At 37.4% G+C, this 20,498-nt stretch overlaps 2 protein-coding genes across 2 annotated transcripts; both read left to right on the top strand.

Moving 5' to 3' along the window:
• Nucleotides 1-237: 237 nt before the first annotated feature.
• On the top strand, nucleotides 238-5,097 carry LOC121431001. Its single transcript, XM_041628452.1, has 4 exons — nucleotides 238-407; nucleotides 1,142-1,321; nucleotides 2,694-2,763; nucleotides 3,339-5,097. Exons 1-4 carry the CDS (start codon nucleotides 377-379, stop codon nucleotides 4,534-4,536), a joined length of 1,479 nt encoding a protein of 492 aa, XP_041484386.1. The 5' UTR covers nucleotides 238-376; the 3' UTR covers nucleotides 4,537-5,097.
• Nucleotides 5,098-11,870: 6,773 nt separating this feature from the next.
• Nucleotides 11,871-14,270, top strand: LOC121430620. The gene has a single exon (XM_041627935.1). It carries the CDS (start codon nucleotides 11,871-11,873, stop codon nucleotides 14,268-14,270), a length of 2,400 nt encoding a protein of 799 aa, XP_041483869.1.
• The last annotated feature ends 6,228 nt before the right edge of the window (nucleotides 14,271-20,498 follow it).

Here is a 20,498-nt window from a genome sequence, read left to right on the forward strand (position 1 = left end):
TGGATCCACCAGTGCCTATGTGTTTCCAAATAAAACAAACTTTTTTTTCCTTATGTCATTAGTCATGAACTCATTCCATAGGGTTGAGATCCCTCTTGTCGTTGGACTGAACTACACGCCAATGCCGTGTTTTTTTTTCTTTGTTTTTTGGTGTGTGTTTTAACAGATCTTAGCATCAACCCAAAGTCTTAAATCATTTGGAATATATTTTGTTTCATCTTTTAAACCAGTTTACAACACAACCGAGATACTCAACAGAGTAAAAGTTACTGCTGGATTGTCATGTTGTAAATTCAAAGACTCTTCCGAACATGTTTACGCCGAATGTGTGGACAGAACAAACCGGACAAACGAGTCTGATGAGGCTCCTACTACCATGTCTACCTGTTTTCCTTCTACCGGAAGTGGTAAGATGTGAAATGTTCGTCTGAAGGGAAGGGAATATGCTTCATTCCAGCACTAGCAGTGGATATTTTGTTCCACGGTGTACCTCCGATTCACAAAATCAGTAAATGTATTGAAAATGCCCATCAAATGAAAAGAAAATACAGCTTAGAGGCATTTGATGAAAATTCGTGAATTGGATCAGCAGTGTTGTTTTAAGTGTCGTTGTAGACGACATATTGCAATGTCGTTTGTGTCTAAAGTGTGTTTTTATTCGTCACTTTTTGTCAAAGATTTATTGGTTGTCCTTTGTTATGAGGGGCATTTGCAAAACATTTCCTTGAATCAGTCGTGTGTCATGCAAACATGTTAAAATTCACAAAAATCCTGGCAAGACATTATATTATAGCCATCCTTTTAAAAATACTGCAAGGGTATGTATTCTACAGGGTGTAAAACGATAATTTTACAACCGAGATTTGGGATGTAAATGAAGTATTTTCGGTCTTAAAAATATCTGCCGCGTGGACACCATACGTGTAGACACATAAAGGAACTTGAAACATTTATTTTTCCCCCTCATGTCATTAGTCATGAACTCATTCCATAGAGTTGATCCCTCCTGTCGGTGGACGGAAGTACACGCCTACGCCGTGTCTTTTTTTCTTTTGTTGTTTTAAGTTTTTTGCACAGATCTTAGCATCAACCCAAAGTCTTTAATCATTTGGAATATATTTTGTTTCATATTTTAAACCAGATTACAACACAACCGAGATACTCAACAGAGTACAAGTTACTGCTGGATTGTCATGCTGTAAATTCAAAGACTCTTCCGAACATGTTTACGCCGAATGTGTGGACCGAACAAACTTGACAATGAACATGTCTAATGAAGCTCCTACTAACATGTCTACCTGTTTTCCTACTACCGAAATTGGTAAGATATGAAATGTTTGTCTGAAGGGAAGGGAATATTCTTCCTTCCATATCAGCAGCAGTATGAGTTTTCATTCCACGGTGTACCTTGGTTTCACAAACACAGTAAATGTATCGAAAATGCCCATCAAATGACAAAGAACAGCTAAAGGCATTTGACAAAAATTGATGAGCTGGATTAGCAGTTTTGTGTCCAAAGTGTTTATTTATTCGTCACTTTTTGTCAAAAATTTATGGGTTGTTCTTTGTCATGAGGGGTATTTGCAACACATTTCCTTGACTCACTCGCGTGTCGTGCCAACATGTTAACATTTACAAAAATCCTGGCAAAACATTATTATATCATTGCCATTATATTACAGCCGTATTTTTAAAAATACTGCAAGGGTATGATCGTCGGTGCGTCGTGGTCTAGTGGTTGTACTCTCGCCCTTGAAACAGAGGGGCGTGGGTTCAAATACTAGCTATGGCGTGTTTTCCTTAAAAGAGAATGGAAAACATGAAAAAGTATCTACAGCCAAGCCCCCATCATTCGATTGAGAAAAAAACATGGTGAAACTTTGTTCCCACCCCCTTTTCCCTGTAAATATCAGGCTGTGCTGTCTCTTGACTTAATGACATGAAGTTAACTTGGACACTTTACACCACCGAAACCAACTGCAATAATAGCTTTGGTTGGTTTGGAGTTGGTTTCGAAGATTTGGCTTTTGTTTATTACAATGAACAGCGCATTAATGTCATTTTGAACAATAAAACTCTGCCGTTAACGGTGGAAAAGCGCTTAGTGAACTACAAATTGTTTTGGTTTGGTGTGTTTCCTGGACATGAAGTAAAACACATGCAAAAACATACATTTATTTCCATGTTGATGTTAATCAGACCTCATAACCATTAATGATGAGTAAAAACAAATTAAAATAGAACTTGTCAACAAATCCTTGTTCTGTTACAAGTATGAATTATTTGAAAAAGAACCATACATCCCATGTTTTTTACTCACCCTGAATTTGTGATTTAATCTTTAATATTTGTGGTGTACACAGTACTTGCTCCTACTTATCATTTCATCATATGAAGGGGTTGGTGAACTGGGATCCATTTGTTGTGAAAATATCCAAGTGAAGATATTTCGAAAATAAGTTCTCACTCAAAAAAGTGTTTAAGTCTTGTTAAGTGAACAAAAGGAAAGATATATATACTTTCAGAGATGGATTTAAAACCGAGAATCTTGATAGTTGCTGCATCGCATACTACATTATTATCACACAATTTCTATCTGCATTAAAACAAAATTGGCGAAAATTCACATTATATATATTGCAGGCTTAATATATAGCGCAATTGAGGGATAATGTATTTCATGTTTCTTTCAGTCTGGTTACGGATCGTCATCGATGTGGTAGTGATACTCGCCGTTCTATTCCTCATCCTCTTGGGTATCATGTAAGTATTGCCACAATGTTAACACCTTCGGTGTATATAACATGTCAGGGGGGGGGGCTGCAGAAATCAAATACGTTCCACATAATTCCTTGCCAGTAGCGTAAAAGACTAATATTTGGGGGGCGCCAGACATGGCATAGGACAATTTATTTTAATAAAAACAGTGGACATTTTGACGTACATGTAATATTGTTTAGAAAATAATGAAGAAAGTCATAATATTTCACCATCTTCCTTTGCATTCCCATTAATATGTGTCTCCTCTTTTATGTCGTAAAACTTTTCGGAGTCTACCCCCGCCCTTTTGTGCTCAAGTGTTCCTTACGTTCACACCTTCCGGTGGCCCTCACAACCTCTTATAGTACCTCTAGAATTCCCCGAGGAGCCGTGAACAGTCGGGAAGACTAAAATATATCCAGTCTTTCTTATGTCCGTTTCTAAAATATCACATTCCCTGAGTCCTTCTTCTTTCGAAATTCTAACAACATGGCAATGGCCTTATCCAATTAAAAGTATTGCAACACATTTTATTAATAAAAATAACGTATTTTGGCCAATCCTTTCTCTATTTGCAGAGTTGTTCGTTTTTGGAGGAACCGTCAAAGGGGCATGTTTGATGAATGGCAACCTCGCAGCATTCATCAAAGAAGAGGAAACGAGTCTAGAATCCCAAGGTCAGGTGGTGATCTTATGAACAGGAATCACAGCTATCGCAATCTCTCGGGATCCAGTACCCTTGATCATGGGCTGGAATCTATCGATCAAGCTTATGCTTCTGTAGCAGCCCGAAGACCGGCAGCAACGGTTTGCTCATTCGATGGTGACATCGGAAATCATTATGGTTCATTACCAGATTCAGCTAAAGGTGCAATGGCTTCAGAGACATGTCAATTAAATACGCCACCCAACATTCGCAAATGTAATTCTGGTGAAGGGGGAAACTCTGATCCTGATCTTCGCATGGCCTGCGACCAAACGGCTAATCGACATGCGCGATCAGATCTGAAAAGTAAGCCAAGCCCTGTTGTCAAGCCAAGTCAGAAGGGACATTCTGAGGATTCTAAAGTTGAAAAGAATTCCTCTGACAAGACAAAACGGAAATCTTTGTTCGACCACCTCCCAAAACTTCCAAGTTCGCGAAAACCTTCTAAGTGTGATGGCACTTCTGTAAAAAGTCCTATACAAACCATCGACAGACCAGCGGGTGCCCTATGTGGGACAGAAGATAAAGCAAATACCAACGTGACCGAGTTACTCGATAGATGTATAGTTTCTACCACTGAAAAGTTTCTTGAAGATCCCAAGTCAAACACCATGCCACATGACATCTATGCACTTCCCGATAAGTCTAGCAATGGCCCATCAAAGAAGAAGTCATGTACCATGCAAGGGGGAGGTTCTGTTGATATCGAACTCCAAGCATCTCAGGAAGGGTATGGAAGATTCAATAGGCTCTTCAAATCTGGAACCAGCGGGAAAAGCGAGCAAAGGCAAGGGGAAGATCCGTCATCACCCGAGGAATATTCGGTTCTTAAGCCCGAACTGAAGACATCGGGCTATGACAAGCTGGCACACGGGAAGGACAATGACGGGGCCGCTGCCACTGACCCAACGTATAATATTGTCGGAGATGACCCAGGAACTGCGTTTGAAACCGGCGAGGTCCCTTACGCAGCAGTGGATGATGATGAGTACGCGGTGGTTGGAGAAGGGACAGCCGTTGCCAATCAAAACGGAGACTACGAGATGGTCGCACATGGTCAGATAGAATGAAAGAAAAAAAGGAAGAATATTCATGATGGCGCTATTGAATATGATGTCATGTCACAGATAAGTGTATCGAAATTTATTCGGTTCCGATAGCTGGGACTTTTGCTGTATTATAGATATGTGTGATAGACTGTTTAGCATTTATTTAAAAAATATATATTTAAAAAAGTATACGGAAGATATAGAAGGATAGGAGCAGGGGAAGGAGTGGGGAGTAAAGAAAAAGTAGTAGAACAGAAGATGGTGATGAGGGATAAGCAGACGAGACGGAAAAGACTGACTGTGAAAATGAACGAAAGAAGAAGAAGAGAAGAAAACAAAACGGATTGAGGGATATCAGAATGTAAAGAGGAGAAGAATATGACATAAAATGGTAGACATTATGAACAATACCATGTGCACTGTAAAAAAAAATACAAATCATATGAAAACAAAAATGTCATGGAACGGATACCTTGTTTTCATCTGAAGGTTGTTGAATCAAGTAAATGTTGCACCATAGAAATTGAGTGAAATTCATTTGAGCTCTGCTAATCACCGCGTCTTCACTATTGCAAATTTGCAATTACAGTATGAGTCTTCCCGCCTATTTTCGAAATCTTAGCATCCGAACATTCGATAGTTGAATGAATTTGACATGCCATTGACTGGTATTGTGGATCACCATTTGAGAAGCAAATAGTGTTCAAGTTAATATTTTTGATAATGCGATTAACTGTTTTTAGATAAACGCGTGAGGAGAATTCGATTTCTCACGAACAGCTTTCGAACTCCCACAGGTCACAAAGTGCTGAAGGTTCCGGCAATCAATTTCATGAAGAGGCATACAGTTTTCATATCTGTTCAATGTATTTCATTTTTTTTTTAATTATGAATGTGGAAGAAACAAGATAATGAAAATTATGCAATCGAGGGAAATGGAAATGTGAAAGCCCCTGGCAGTATAAAAAAGAAATTACACGAGAGGATATACCGGAAATAGACATAAGTGGGAAATTGTCAAGAAGCCCTCGAAAGAGCAAATGCTCTTCAGGATAAAATAAAGTACAATGAAGTATAAATATTCACATAACGCACTTACTCTAACGAAAGGTGCATCATTACACTCGATAAAACTAATGAACAAGCTGAGATAGCAAGCAAAGAAGATAACAATAGTGGGGGTTGCATACGTATTCGACATTTATCGGAACGGTGGATAGAAATGAACAACTTGTATTGTGAATGAAATTATGATATTTCTTACCATTTCTCTCACCACTAAGGAAGTTATATTGCGTGATTGGTTATATTTAAGGTTAGACAATATCAATATCTTTTGTATTTTGTATGTAATAAAATGTTTTTCCATTTTATGTCAGTGTTGTAGTCAAGGCATAAACCTCCAAGGCCAAGGCTTCAATACCCAAGGCCGAGGTCAAGGCATGGAAACCCAAGGCCAAGGCATTTCAAACTTTTGATACATAGAACAATGAGCCAACAATTAATGCTTAAGCAGCAGACATGGCACACAGGGTAAAATGTATAATAGTTGAGAGCGAGCGAACTGAGCGAGCAAAAAGTTTGACTTTTGAAAAACAAAAATAATTTCATGGTAGATTTAGACATTATATTAAAATTATAATATAGTTACCTTTGTACATATAATTATTATCATTATTTTTATTTCTGAATTATTATAATGTATTTCTTATGTGATTTACATTGCAATAATTATTACCACGGTCATCTGATCCTGGCATGCCCATTCTCAACGTATGTCTTTCTCCACTCCTTGGGACAGGGACGGCAGAATGTATTTTGGTTTGGGGGGTCAAAGCCAAAAAGGGTACTTATATGTCAAAATTGGCATTTTGGTGCAAACAGATATTTTCAAAATGAGATTATGAACTACGGGAAGTAGTTGTGTATTTTGTGGAAATTAAAGTTGACCAAAGCATTTTTTAGCGATTTTTCATTGATAAGTTAGATATTTTGATCTGGTGGTTTAACAAAAATTCAATTTAGAAGTTGAAAACTCAATGTTTGGTCAATTACATTGCTGATCACTTTTAAAAGGGCATCCTTGCGAGATGTTGCCAGCGCGAATTATAAGCAAAAAAATTGACATTGAGACATAAAAATTAAATATTCCGGGCTGTTTTTGTAGTCATGTAAAAGATGTGTATCTAACTAAAGAATTAAGCGCGAGCTGAAATTTTTAATATACTGACAGGTCTGCAAAGTAGGTTTTAAGGACTGCATTTAACATGTTTAGTGACTCATAAATAACTCACCGATCAAATAATGCGAGCGCAGAGCGCGAGCTCAAAAATTTGTGATATTCTAGCTTGAAAATTCTAAACATTTTTGTAACCATGAAGAGTCATGATTAATACTGTACTAAACAATAAATGATGCAAGCGCGATCCAAATTTTGGCGATTTTCGAACCTAAAATTTATTATAATTTACTAGAAAAAAGGGTATTTCATTTTAAAAGGGCATATTTCATTTGGAAAAAAGAGCATTTTCGATTTTGGAAAGGAAGCATTTTTCCTTTCAAGGATTTTTTCGGGGGAGGGGCAAGAAAGCACAAGTTGAAATTTTCAAATGCCGACCTGAAAATGAGTCACTTTTAGGACTTGTGTCCGTTTTCATGTTTTTTCCGGCTCACAACCCCTTTTAAATTTCAATTTTCATTTCTTGTATCTTCTACACTTAATTTACTTCAATAACCGGAATAAAGAATACTATTAACAAAATAAAGTTATATTGCCTCTTTCTCACCTCTTTACAGATATCAGAACCCCCCCCCCCCCCTCAAAAAGAGAGAGAAGTTCCACCAAGAATAAACTTAGAAAAGGAAAAAAGGAAAGGCAAAGGAGTAAATGTGATATTATTTTCTTAACATATTGTCACAATCTATCACAAAATTACCTTTTCTTATTGTAAGAAGGTGAAAAATTTTGCTCGCTCGCTCACGTCAATCGCTTTCAACTTTTTTGGGCAAAAGTTTTGCTTTATATACATGTTTATGCCATGCTTGGCCCCTCAAAACTTTTGGTTCATCATGCATTTGGGATAGCCCATTTGGATATGACAAAATTGAAGATTGTGTTCAAGTTTACCAAATCTTTTCAGAATATCATTAAGACTTAAAACATTCTTCTTGGCCAAAGGATACAAGGTAATACAAGAAAAATCCTTGCTATTATTCTTTATGAAAATTGTTGTCAAAATTAGCTGTCAAATCTGTCAGAATTATTCCTGTCATCAAATCACTGTAATCTTTATCATAATGATTATTACTATCATTATCATCATTAGTCCTGATTACAACACGTTACCAATAAATAATGTTATTTTTCATCATTACTGTTTTCTTTGTCACATACATAAATATGATGATAATTCTTGATGATGGTGATAATCACAATTTATGGCACTGCTAGTACACTTACTACTGCTGACTAGTGCCATTGAATATACAGAACAATTACTAATAACATGTATAATTACTCATATAAAAACAAATGAAAGTACAAAAAACAAATGCCTTGAAAACGCTTCAAAAACGCCTTAAAAATGCTTTGTAATTTCAAGACTCAAAATCCTTAAGGCCAAGACCAAGGCCCTCTCAAGACCAAGGCTTGAATGTTCAAGGCCAAGGCTTTGAAAAAGTAGGCCTTAAGGCGCCTTAAGGCCAAGGCCGAGCATCAAGGCACTGCAGCACTGTTTTATGTTATAATTTTGTGAAGTATGAAAATAAATTCAATTCAATATAAATTCACATCCAATCGATGTTCTGATGTCTTGAGATGTGCATTTATTTTCTTTCATAAAACGAGGTCAATATATTATCGTTTCATATATGCTTGCGAATGGTGAATGAAATTAAGAGTTGTACAAGAAATAACTATGTCATTGATTAAGAAACAAATAAATAAATGAAGGAATTAATAAACAAAATATGTAAATGAAGGGGGAAAAAACGTTCAAAGACTCAATGTGCATTAACCCAATATGATTTACCCACAGTATATATATATATATATATATATATATATATATACTGTGACAATTCATAAGGAGAGGGTATCCTCCCAAATTGATATCAGAGACTATTCGGAGAGTAAAGAAGAAATCTCGTAAAGATCTTCTTAATAAGGACCATTTGGTCACTGAGAAGAAACGACTCCCTCTAGTGACCACTTTCCATCCCGATACCAAGAAATTCGTAAAACAGGTCAGGCAGGAATGGCCATCATTGGCTCTAGATCCCAAGCTAGGGAAAATAGTCGGAGAAGACCCTCTTCATGCTCAACGTCAACCTCCCAATCTGAGGAAATTGCTTGTGAGCACCAGACTCCCGACACCTGAGCGTCCAAGAGGTAACATACCTTGTGACAAACCCAGATGTCAAATCTGTAAACATATCGTTACTGACACCACAATTAGAATTGCTAAGAATGTTACTCTGCACCATGGGTGTCGATCACGGGGGGGAATGGGGGGGATATATCCCCCCAATATTTCAAGTGGGGGGGATGGCCTGTATTATCATCCCCCCCAATAATTTAGGGTAGAAAAATTATAATAATGATGATGAAAAAATGAAAAGTTTGATCATGATGATTATAGTATGCCATCAATCAGTTTGTTTCCCTCGCAATTTGTGTATACTGTTATTAAATAAAAACATTCTTTTCAGGACTATTAAACAGATGGGTGGAGGTTCAAGATGAAAAAAAATGAAATGCTTATGTATATGATATTTTTTAACACATGGCATAAAAGGACCCCACCGAAAAACAACTTTTATTGATAGGGTGTTCCATCCCACCAGTGGTGAGTAAATTAATTTTAATAAATCAATTAATTCAAAAGGGTGGAAAAATAAACGGGAGTAAAATGGTGGCAAGATAAATCATCTAAGGAATGACGGTAAGCCCGATGGTGCACGAGAAGCCACACAGTTTGTAATTTGTGCTAGTCTTAATTGGTCCGAATCTGCATTTCATCATCATGCGTTAAGAAGAAAAAAGATATTGCCAGTCGGGTTGTATACACAGAGGCGTCGATCCTCAATAATTCCGCATGTGCAACTAAAAAATGACATAAGATTGTAATGCTACGCTGAAATCAGCAAGCGAGATTGAGATACTAACTCGATTTTGATTTAAAATCGTGCTCAAAATGTCTGCTTTTTAGATTGGAATATAAAACTTTTCAGTTCGCGCTCGCATCATTTCTGTACCCAAAACCCATACTTTTCATGATTAAATAGCTGAATAGAATGTCCCGTTTTCAGTTCTAAACCTCAAAAGAACTCCCGCTTTGATTTGCAATAATCTTTTGTTGGATATATATCTTGTTCTATATTAAAAGCGTCCAATACTCTGTCTTTTTTTTCCAGATCGAAATATCAAAATTTTCAGCTCGCGCTTTGCGCTCGCATCTATTGTTCTTCTAGTGACCATCTCAATCATTGGTACCAAAAATGTTTAGAATATCAAGCTTTCAGGTCAAAATATAAAGAAATTTCAGCTCGTTCTCTAGTGAGATACATGTATCTACCGTCCTCATGAGTTACTACAAACAAACCTAAACAGGTAAATTTTTCCTGTTTTCATGTGATACTAAAAAATTTCAGCTCGCGCTTCGCGCTCGCATTGTTGGTGAGGGTGAGATATATGTCTCTTTCTCATGAGTCATATACATATATATAAGCCTATGTGTGTGTGGGTGAGTTTGTTCGTTTTGTGTGATAGAGCGCCTTTGGAACGTTGAATTATGATTTTGCCCCCCCCCCCATCTGAAAAAAGGATCGACGCCCCTGTGTATACATCTTGCTCAATAAACAGATCACTATGTACATGGTCCAGACAATTTTTGTCATTTTTTTTTCTTTCGCATGAGTTTAGAATAGGCTTACTTTTAACACAAATTGAATTTAAAAAAATTATATAAGTAAAGTACACTACAACAATGAAGGGATTTCCAAGAGCACCATGCATATCAACCACTCCCAAATGTCCTTATTTGTGATTTTAGTGGGGGTAATGTTGAAAGATCCCCATCCACAAGAAAATCTGTGTCAATCATCCCCCCCAACCAAGAATACCGATCGACACCCATGCTCTGCACCCGCAGAGACATGACTGCGATGCCAGTAACGTGCTTTATTGTTTACTCTGCGCACGCTGCCCCCAAGCAATCTATATTGGTGAAACCAGCACGAAATTTCGAATGCGCTTCAATAACCACAAATCATCTATTCAGAAGAAACGTACCGACCTTCCTGTTGCCAGACATTTCTGCCTTCCTGGACATTCGTTAGCGGATGTGAAAGTGTGCATATTTGGGGGAGGATACAATTCAGCGGACGAGAGAAGAACCGCTGAACTACGAATAATTGTTAAATGTAGGAGCTTTGAGGGTGATGGTATGAACCGAGATCTGGGATTCCTAAGCGGATATTCATTCTTTCGTTAGTTTCGTTAGTTCTTAAAAAGAAAAAATACTTTGACAAGCGCCACGATGTTTGGTATCGTATCACACAGGAATTTCTCTTATTGCTCAATAATACCTATCCGTACTTAATACTTTCGAGAGAACCATTTTCTCTTAACCAATTTGATCTTCGTTCTATCATCTCATCTCTTAAATTTCTTATTGTTGCGTAACAAGAAATGTTATTGCGCAATATTAATTGTTACGTAACAATTAGATAATTACAAACAAGCGTTACTATGTATGTTTCTGTGAAGGGCGCGCATCCTCAGCCAGTCATCATAACAACATCTGTCTGAGGATGCGCTCTCTGATTGATACCACACATTGTATATACTCCTGAAGAAGACGGAGGTCCGTCGAAAATTCGAGTAAATAAAAACTATATTGGCATTGAAAGCATTACCTTTTATCTTCAGCATATTTTGTTACTTGTCTATTAGAGAAGCCAATACGTGAAACTTTAAGATGTTTGGACCACGGATTAATGCACCATGTCTTCACGCCCGACGCGCTTGTGAACGTATTTACACAAAACTCGCAAAAACTAGATCAGATATCTTCTTTCTTACTCGCACCAAAAAACTGGATCTCATACCAAAGGGTTTTCGCATAAAGAATCCTTTAAACTCAACAATTAACAGTCGGAAAGCTGAGAGCATCTGCAAGAGGACGTCAGAACGGTTAAGGAACCATACACTCAACGAATCTTACCGCAGGCAAAAGTTCTTGGATGAGGAGCTTCATCGAGCAAAAGACAATCTCTCTCTTCGCCTCCAGCAATCGAATGATGATGGATACTTTGCAACAATTATCCAACACTTGGAACGCCATTATGAGAAGATGATTAAGCTCTGCATGCACCAGAAATCCCTGAAACTTGATCGTCTCGCCAAACAATCCCCGCTTCTCCAAGATGAACCAACTCGGGATGACAACTCTACTGAAAGTAGAACAGTTATCAATCTGTCGTCTTATGAGCTGAGGAAGGAAGAGAAGGAGACTCTCCAACTGGGTTTATCATACTGCCCTCCCCAACAGCTGGATGCTATTCAGTTATGCAAGGATACTTCAGACTTCAACAGACGTATCAAACTCCGGGAGTACTTCAGTGCAAATGACAACGGATCTGGCGAAACTTCGAGGAAGGAACCACCACCACCGTGTCAGCCTTCATTGACCAAGCCTAAGTGGACTCCACCAGAAGGGAGGAACGTCTACATTGACAGATTCACAGCCAACATCGAAAACCAACTCGACCACTTCCTTCACAATGCCCGGCAGCCTGAAACCAGTGTGACTGAGAAGATGCAACGTAAGTCTATCACCTCCCTCAAGAACAATAGAGATATTATTATCAAGCCCGCTGATAAAGGCGGTGCTGTAGTAGTGCAAGATATAACTTCCTACAAAGAAGAAGTAACTAGGCAACTTTCGGACAATACATTTTACGAAACTCTATCTAAAGACCCTACTGATGAATTTCGTGAACTAGCTCAGAAATGTGTTGATGAAATTCCAGGTAGTGGTATATCTTTACCCAAAGAACCTATAGTCAGTCAGTTTTACTTACTACCTAAAGTGCATAAGCTGTCTAAAATGGTGACGAAGGAAACCAATCAAGAATACACTAATGCTGAATCAATTATTGCAGCAGCGAAAGAGCACTCTATCATTCCACCAGGTAGACCTATAGTTTCGAGTATTGGTTCTCTTACCGAGCCAATGTCTCAGTTTATTGATAGGAAACTTCAACCGTACCTACCTAAAATAAAGAGCTATATCAAGGATACTACTGATTTCTTGAAAAAAATCCAGTCAGTTCAAATTGCCCCTGGTTCTACCCTCGTCACCATGGATGTACAGAGTCTCTACACTAATATACCCCATAGAGAGGGTGTCCAGGCTATCCGCAAATTTCTTAACAGGCATGCTATTGTGGACGAGACCTTGGATGTAGACGCTTTAGCTCATATGGTTGAATTCATATTAACGCACAATCATTTCGAATATGATGACAACCACTATCTCCAAAAGCAGGGTACAGCCATGGGCACAAAAATGGCACCCGCATATGCTAGCATTTTCATGGCTGTACTAGAAGAGGAATTTCAGACAAATCAACCTCAAAAACCAACACTATATGCTCGGTATATAGATGACATATTCATGATTTGGGAACATTCTGACGAATCACTAGCCAAGTTCCACAACGATTTCAATTCATGCAGTGAAAGCATTAAATTCACAATGGAAAACTCAAAGAAGGAAATCAATTTTCTAGATGTATCCGTTTCTATCGACCACGAAACGAACACTTTGAATACATCTGTGTACCGTAAGCCAACTGATTCCTTGTCATATTTGAGATTAGATTCTTTCCATCCAAAACACATAAAGCAATCAATTGTTTATAGTCAGATGCTACGCTTTCGACGTATCATATCTAAGGATGATGAGTTTGACAGACAGGCCCTTATACTAGGCAGACAATTCATAAGGAGAGGGTATCCTCCCAAATTGATATCAGAGACTATTCGGAGAGTAAAGAAGAAATCTCGTAAAGATCTTCTTAATAAGGACCGTTTGGTCAATGAGAAGAAACGACTCCCTCTAGTGACCACTTTCCATCCCGATACCAAGAAATTCGTAAAACAGGTCAGGCAGGAATGGCGATCATTGGCTCTAGATCCCAAGCTAGGGAAAATAGTCGGAGAAAACCCTCTTCATGCTCAACGTCAACCTCCCAATCTGAGGAAATTGCTTGTGAGCACCAGACTCCCGACACCTGAGCGTCCAAGAGGTAACATACCTTGTGACAAACCCAGATGTCAAATCTGTAAACATATCGTTACTGACACCACAATTAGAATTGCTAAGAATGTTACTCTGCACCCGCAGAGACATGACTGCGATGCCAGTAACGTGCTTTACTGTTTACTCTGCGCACGCTGCCCCCAAGCAATCTATATTGGTGAAACCAGCACGAAATTCCGAATGCGCTTCAATAACCACAAATCATCTATTCAGAAGAAACGTACCGACCTTCCTGTTGCCAGACATTTCTGCCTTCCTGGACATTCGTTAGCGGATGTGAAAGTGTGCATATTTGGGGGAGGATACAAATCAGCGGACGAGAGAAGAACCGCTGAACTACGAATAATTGTTAAATGTAGGAGCTTTGAGGGTGATGGTATGAACCGAGATCTGGGATTCCTAAGCGGATATTCATTCTTTCGTTAGTTTCGTTAGTTCTTAGAAAGAAAAAAATACTTTGGCAAGCGCCACGATGTTTGGTATCGTATCACACAGGAATTTCTCTTATTGCTCAATAATACCTATCCGTACTTAATACTTTCGAGAGAACCATTTTCTCTTAACCAATTTGATCTCCGTTCTATCATCTCATCTCTTAAATTTCTTATTGTTGCGTAACAAGAAATGTTATTGCGCAATATTAATTGTTACGTAACAATTAGATAATTACAAACAAGCGTTACTATGTATGTTTCTGTGAAGGGCGCGCATCCTCAGCCAGTCATCATAACAACTTCTGTCTGAGGATGCGCTCTCTGATTGATACCACACATTGTATATACTCCTGAAGAAGACGGAGGTCCGTCGAAAATTCGAGTAAATAAAAACTATATTCGCATTGAAAGCATTACCTTTTATCTTCAGCATATTTTGTTACTTATATATATATATATATATATATATATACATCGATATTACAATCCGCGTGTTGGACATTGATGATATCATTAAGGCAAAGTGGTCATGCATTGTACCTAGTTCCAACAGTTTATTTTGAAGTCCAAGTTTTCGGCGTTAAACACACGTCTTCTTCAGCCTTCTTCAGGGACGACTGTGAGCTTTTGTATCCCTGAAGAAGACGTGTTTAACGTCGAAAATTTGGACTTCAAAAAAAAATGTTGGAACTAAGTACAATGCATTACCACTTTGCCTCATTAATATATATACATATATATATATATATATATATATATATATATATATATATATATATATATATATATATATATATATATATATATATATATATATAGGAAGCAGAAACCCATTTTAGCAAACAATTCATATTCGCTATCAAAATGCAAATATCTCTAAGATTGCAGCAACATTCCATTTCCACTTATGCTCTATATTATACTGTTTTTTTGTCTGTTTTACGAAGTAAGAATGCCCTTCTGTAAAATTGTACTTGATTTGTATTGTTTTATATTACTTTGTATTATGTTTTGAATGGAAATGAAATAAAAGAATTGAATTGAAGAATTGAAAATTGAACATTCGCTGTGCTTAGAGAATGTGCATGGCTTATATATATCAAAAGTATAAAGCATGGAAAATAAAAAAAAATCCATTGATATTTAAAGTCTTCACTGTGTTTATGTTCATATATCATTTTGATTATACCCCCCCCCCCCCACATACATTGCATGAAGAATTGTGGTGAAACTAATTTTATCATGTCATTTTTTTCTTATAAAAGCCTCGTATTATGAAAGTACAAACGTTGATTTGAATAAATATAGAAAAAGATACAAAAGGTTTCGTTTTGTTTTATTTCATATAAACGATTTGGCATAAACATGTAATTCTATAGAATGATGCAGCAGTTGCGGCACCTCAACGATGTTTACCACGATGATTGTTCTTTGGCTTGCGCCAATAATTACTAAAACGCAAATTAATATCTCGCAGAACACGGGATTTCCTGCATCCTTAATATATAGATCTAACAGCGATTCCAGTTATACTTCCGGAACAGAAGCCATTATGTAGTTATACATGTAGGTGACATCCAGTCAAAGACTTACTGATGTGGCGTCACAAGGTTCTGTAATCGGACCTCCCGTCTTCAGTTTGTGTGTAGCTCCTCTTCAGAATGTTATCACTCTCCACAATGCCAGGAAAATGGGGGTTAATCACCTTTCAAAAGCGCCGAAGTGTGACCACGTTTTTAACATGGGTTAAAAACGCTGTCACTCCACGGCCATTTTTCTCTGTTTCCCTTTTATTCAATATATTAGAAGCATGTATACTTCAGCGTTATCTCGTAAGAATTTTGCAACAATTTTTGCATTGTCTATCTGATGTAGACATGTTTTTTTTCATCTTCTTTTATTCTTCGTCCTTTTCCTTTCCTTTTTTATTTTCATTCTTCTCCCCCTCGTCAACTTCTTATTATTATTCGTATTATTATTTCTTCTTCTTTTCCTTCTCCTCCTTTTCTTTTAATTTTCGTCCTTTCATATTCTTCTTTTTATTATTATTATTATTATTGTAGCTGTGGCAGAGCCACAAGAGCTATAAATGAATACGAGGCACAGGTCTCAACTGAAGTTGTCTGTGTTTAATTCCATGTGTTTCCTATGTTTTGCTTCCATGTCGTTCAACTCCGTGAAAACTGCATGACAAAAATAGAAATCGCAAGAATAATAGGCACATATGAAAATGGATCTAGCTTCAAACTGTGCAATCATGCTTCAAAATAGATACCCAAATAAGCAATATCTGCTGTATGATGAATTAAACACAACCCCATGATCTTGGGTAATCAGACCCAACATACTGCATGCTCGGTAATAATCTTATACTCATTTGCCATGCAAGTCATAAATATCATACGTTAAAGAAGAATCATATTAGAACGGTACCTTAAAGGTGATTCTTTAAGAAAATGATAACACATTGTCCCACCTATGCCCTTTCATGTAAGTCATGAGTACAAATCGCTGTGAGTAATCTCCGAATTTGTCTAAATTGTCTTGAATCTACTCATTCTTCAAATCCTTTCACATCTCTGGTCAGTAATAAACCTATCTTTCTCACATAATTGTATGTATCAGACCATATCTTAGATTAGTGCATTCATCTTGTACATTTCCTAACACAACTATGCATGAAATTCCTACTCGTACATTACATCTATATACGTCATCTATTGATAGTACAATCATTTGGTTTATATATCCTTCTTAATCTTTATAATCCTTTACACAGCACTTGTTTTATTGAAAGCAATCATTAAATCATATATCATACTGACGTCTGTGTCCTTTCGTTGGCTCAAATCCCTTTATATCAGCCATTTCATCAAGTTAAAAGCAATCAACAATTCAATCTTGCCGGTTTCTCCGTATCATTAATCATCTGCCGCAAGAGGGCGACAAATCATTTAACAAGTCGATGTCATCAACAATTATTATCATCGTCATCACGATCATTGTTATTATTCATCATCTTCTTTTTTTTCTCTCTCTCTCCATTCTTCCATTTCATCTACTACGTAGAGCGTTGTGGCCCATTGTAATAGTCTTCTGACTTTGAAATGGAGGGTCGTGGGTTCGAATCCCAGCCATGGCGTAATTTCCAAAGGGATTAAAAGACAGGCAGGTTGCTGAGAATTGACAGGTTTAACGGGAAAAAAGGGCATGTGGCTTAAAGATGAAGTGCATGGTAGATTTTAGGATCAAGGTATTTAGAGGGTGAGGGAGGGAAGTATCATTGGGTAGTAGGATCGCTGTTGTCAGTTGGAAGGGATTGGGGGTATTGAAGGAGGTTGCTAATGGCGCTGTCACACCTTGGCGTATGCCCAACGTTAAAGGAATTTGGCGAATACGCTGGCGTACGTCGAATACGTTACGGGTAAGTTTTGCATACGTTAAGAGTACGGTAAAACACGCTGGTATACGTCGTCATGCATACGGCGAGGTCGTCGAAAAATTTTGTGCAAGCACAAAATTTTTCGACGTATTCCAGCGTATGGCTCATATGTCCCGCATACGCGGGCCATAAGTTGTAGGCAAGTTACGCGATCGTTGATACACATTGACACACGTTACTCGTGAGTTACTCATAAGTCGATGTCCGTCGAGATAATGTCCAGCGTACCCTAAAACTTACTTCTTACCTATGAGTAACGTACTTTGAACGTATGTGTAACTTAACTCCAACGTATATTGACGTATGAAGACGTAAGGGCGCCGGAAGCGGGGTGGCACTTGCCCCCCCCCCCCCATAATTTTTTTTGGCCCCTGAAAGTAGAAAAATGATAAATTATTTAAGGACAAAAGTAAACGATTAAGGCACTTTTCTGCCTAAAAAATGTCATTTCCATTGTCAAAAATGAAGAAATTTTGCCCCTGACGGGGCAATTACATTATCATAGTAAGCCTCGCGTCTTTTGACGAACAGTTCCTCTGTGAAACATACCTTTGATAAGTCCCTTTTCCATCTTATTACATTTACATTTCAGACCAAAACCGAATGGCAAGCTAATTTTTTTTAATATCTTAACCTACAAATTATGAAAAAGATGGATATCTTTTTGCAATAAAAAGATGGCTGTGTATTTATGCAAAGCGCGAGCAATCTTTTATTTTTATACTATGACCTGAAAGTTTTTTTTCCCCAAATATTCCCCTCCCTTCCATCATTCAACTTTCTTCCCGGTCCTATCTTTCTCCTTATTTTTCGCCTCACCTTCCGCCGCTTCGCCCCCTTAAACTACCTATGATGACCCCTCCAACGGCAGGAATTTTTTGTAAAAATGGAATATTAGTCTCGTTAATAAAGTGTTTAAAAACAATTTTTGGGGGATTAAACATAGTTAAAGTTCACTGTGAAGGATTAATCACAACTCATGAAAACTATTCTTTATACTGAGTACGCGAACGATGAAAATATTCTTATATTCCAAGTAAATTTGGAATAAAGGAAAAGTGAATTGTCTTAACAAAGGTATATATGATTTCACTTGGTATGGAACATTCTCGTCTAACCGTCTATGCACTAAATTTACTTATAAGTATCCAGAGGCGATTTTCTTTTTTCGTCATTTTTATTAGTTATGAAATTGACAATGGCCATCGATGTCATCAATGTCATCACTCTTTGGCTGGCAAATAGGGCTAGATGCGAGTTCGAGAATAGTTGGGCCGGTATGCCTTTTCTTTTCCCAACCAACTTCTTAACAAAAACTATCTGTTTATATATATTTCGAAATTCGAGGATACATGTGTATAATTTTGATTTTAAATTATGTATTTTTTCCATGATACTGTATGTTGTACGGTTAATTTAGCCTGTATACTGACCTAGTTCTTTTCTCTTCTCTACCAGGTATTTTTATGTATTTTGCACAGTTTGAATGCAGCTTCGATATGTCCTTTCTTCTGTTCTTTAATTTTTTATCGCTTTCTTCTATTCTCCTCTTCGTGTTGTTATGGTTGTCGCCGTTTTTGCTGTTGTTCTTATTTATTTTCCTTCCTCATTTTTTCTTTCGTTTCCTTCTACTCCTCGTCCCTCTCCTTCTTTTCTTCTTCTTCTTCTTCGTTATATTCTTGTATATATTATCTATATATCTTATTTATTGTCTATATATCTTATTTATTGGTAATAGTAAATTCTGATGTTTTTTCTTCATTTTTAATATGTAAATAGTATAATTTTACCATTTTATTATCTTAATTCTGTATATTGAGGACCCCACTGGAAATAAGCTTTCGAGCTTTCGTGGGTCATCCTGTGGAAGCATATTGTTTTTAATGCTACTGTATATATGTTATGGTGACTTGTATATATTATCTATATATCTTATTTATTGTCTATATATCTTGTTTATTGGTAATAGTAAATTCTGATGTTTTTTCTTCATTTTTAATATGTAAATAGTATAATTTTACCATTTTATTATCTTAATTCTGTATATTGAGGACCCCACTGGAAATAAGCTTTTCGAGCTTTCGTGGGTCATCCTGTGCAAGCATATTGTTTTTAATGCTACTGTATATATGTTATGGTGACTTGCCAAATAAAATCAATCAATAATAAAAGAGCACAAATAGTAGGGGACATTTGATATTATGTACCCCCTTTCCAAAATAGTAGGGGGACGCGTCCCCCTGGGATTTCCGCCCATGGTGATGGGGGAGCTTTTGAATTTTCTAGAATAAAAACTGAAAGATTTCGTGCACACTTTTGGTAAATTTTGTGAATTTTGCCCTCTCGATCGGCCGCCCCCGGATGCGTACGGTCATGTTTGTCATCTTAAAGGCTTTAAAAGGCCTATATTACATTGGTTTGAAACAATTGAGTTTGCAATAAGGCTCGTAATTTGCTGGAACTGCGACCCTGATCATGAAGAAACACCAGTCTGGGTCAGAAGGGAGGAAACAGAAGGAGCAACTAAAGAACTCCAAGACTGTTTAATTCTCAAGAAATTTATTTTTGAATGCTCTTATAGAAACGCAACTTTTACGCTCAATTTTTACACAAAGTTCTTACAGTTGGGGGTCCCACAACCTCTCCCGCTCGATCGCTTCCGTATCTCACGCTTTTAAAAATATTGTGCCCCCTTCGGGATTTTGCCCCCCCCCCCCCAGATACTGAAAGTGTTCCGGCACGCCTGTGAAGACGTGCTCCGGACGACCACAAAACTTA

The sequence above is a fragment of the Lytechinus variegatus genome, chromosome 17, assembly GCF_018143015.1.
Source record: "Lytechinus variegatus isolate NC3 chromosome 17, Lvar_3.0, whole genome shotgun sequence".
NCBI classification, from domain to species: Eukaryota; Metazoa; Echinodermata; class Echinoidea; order Temnopleuroida; family Toxopneustidae; genus Lytechinus; species Lytechinus variegatus.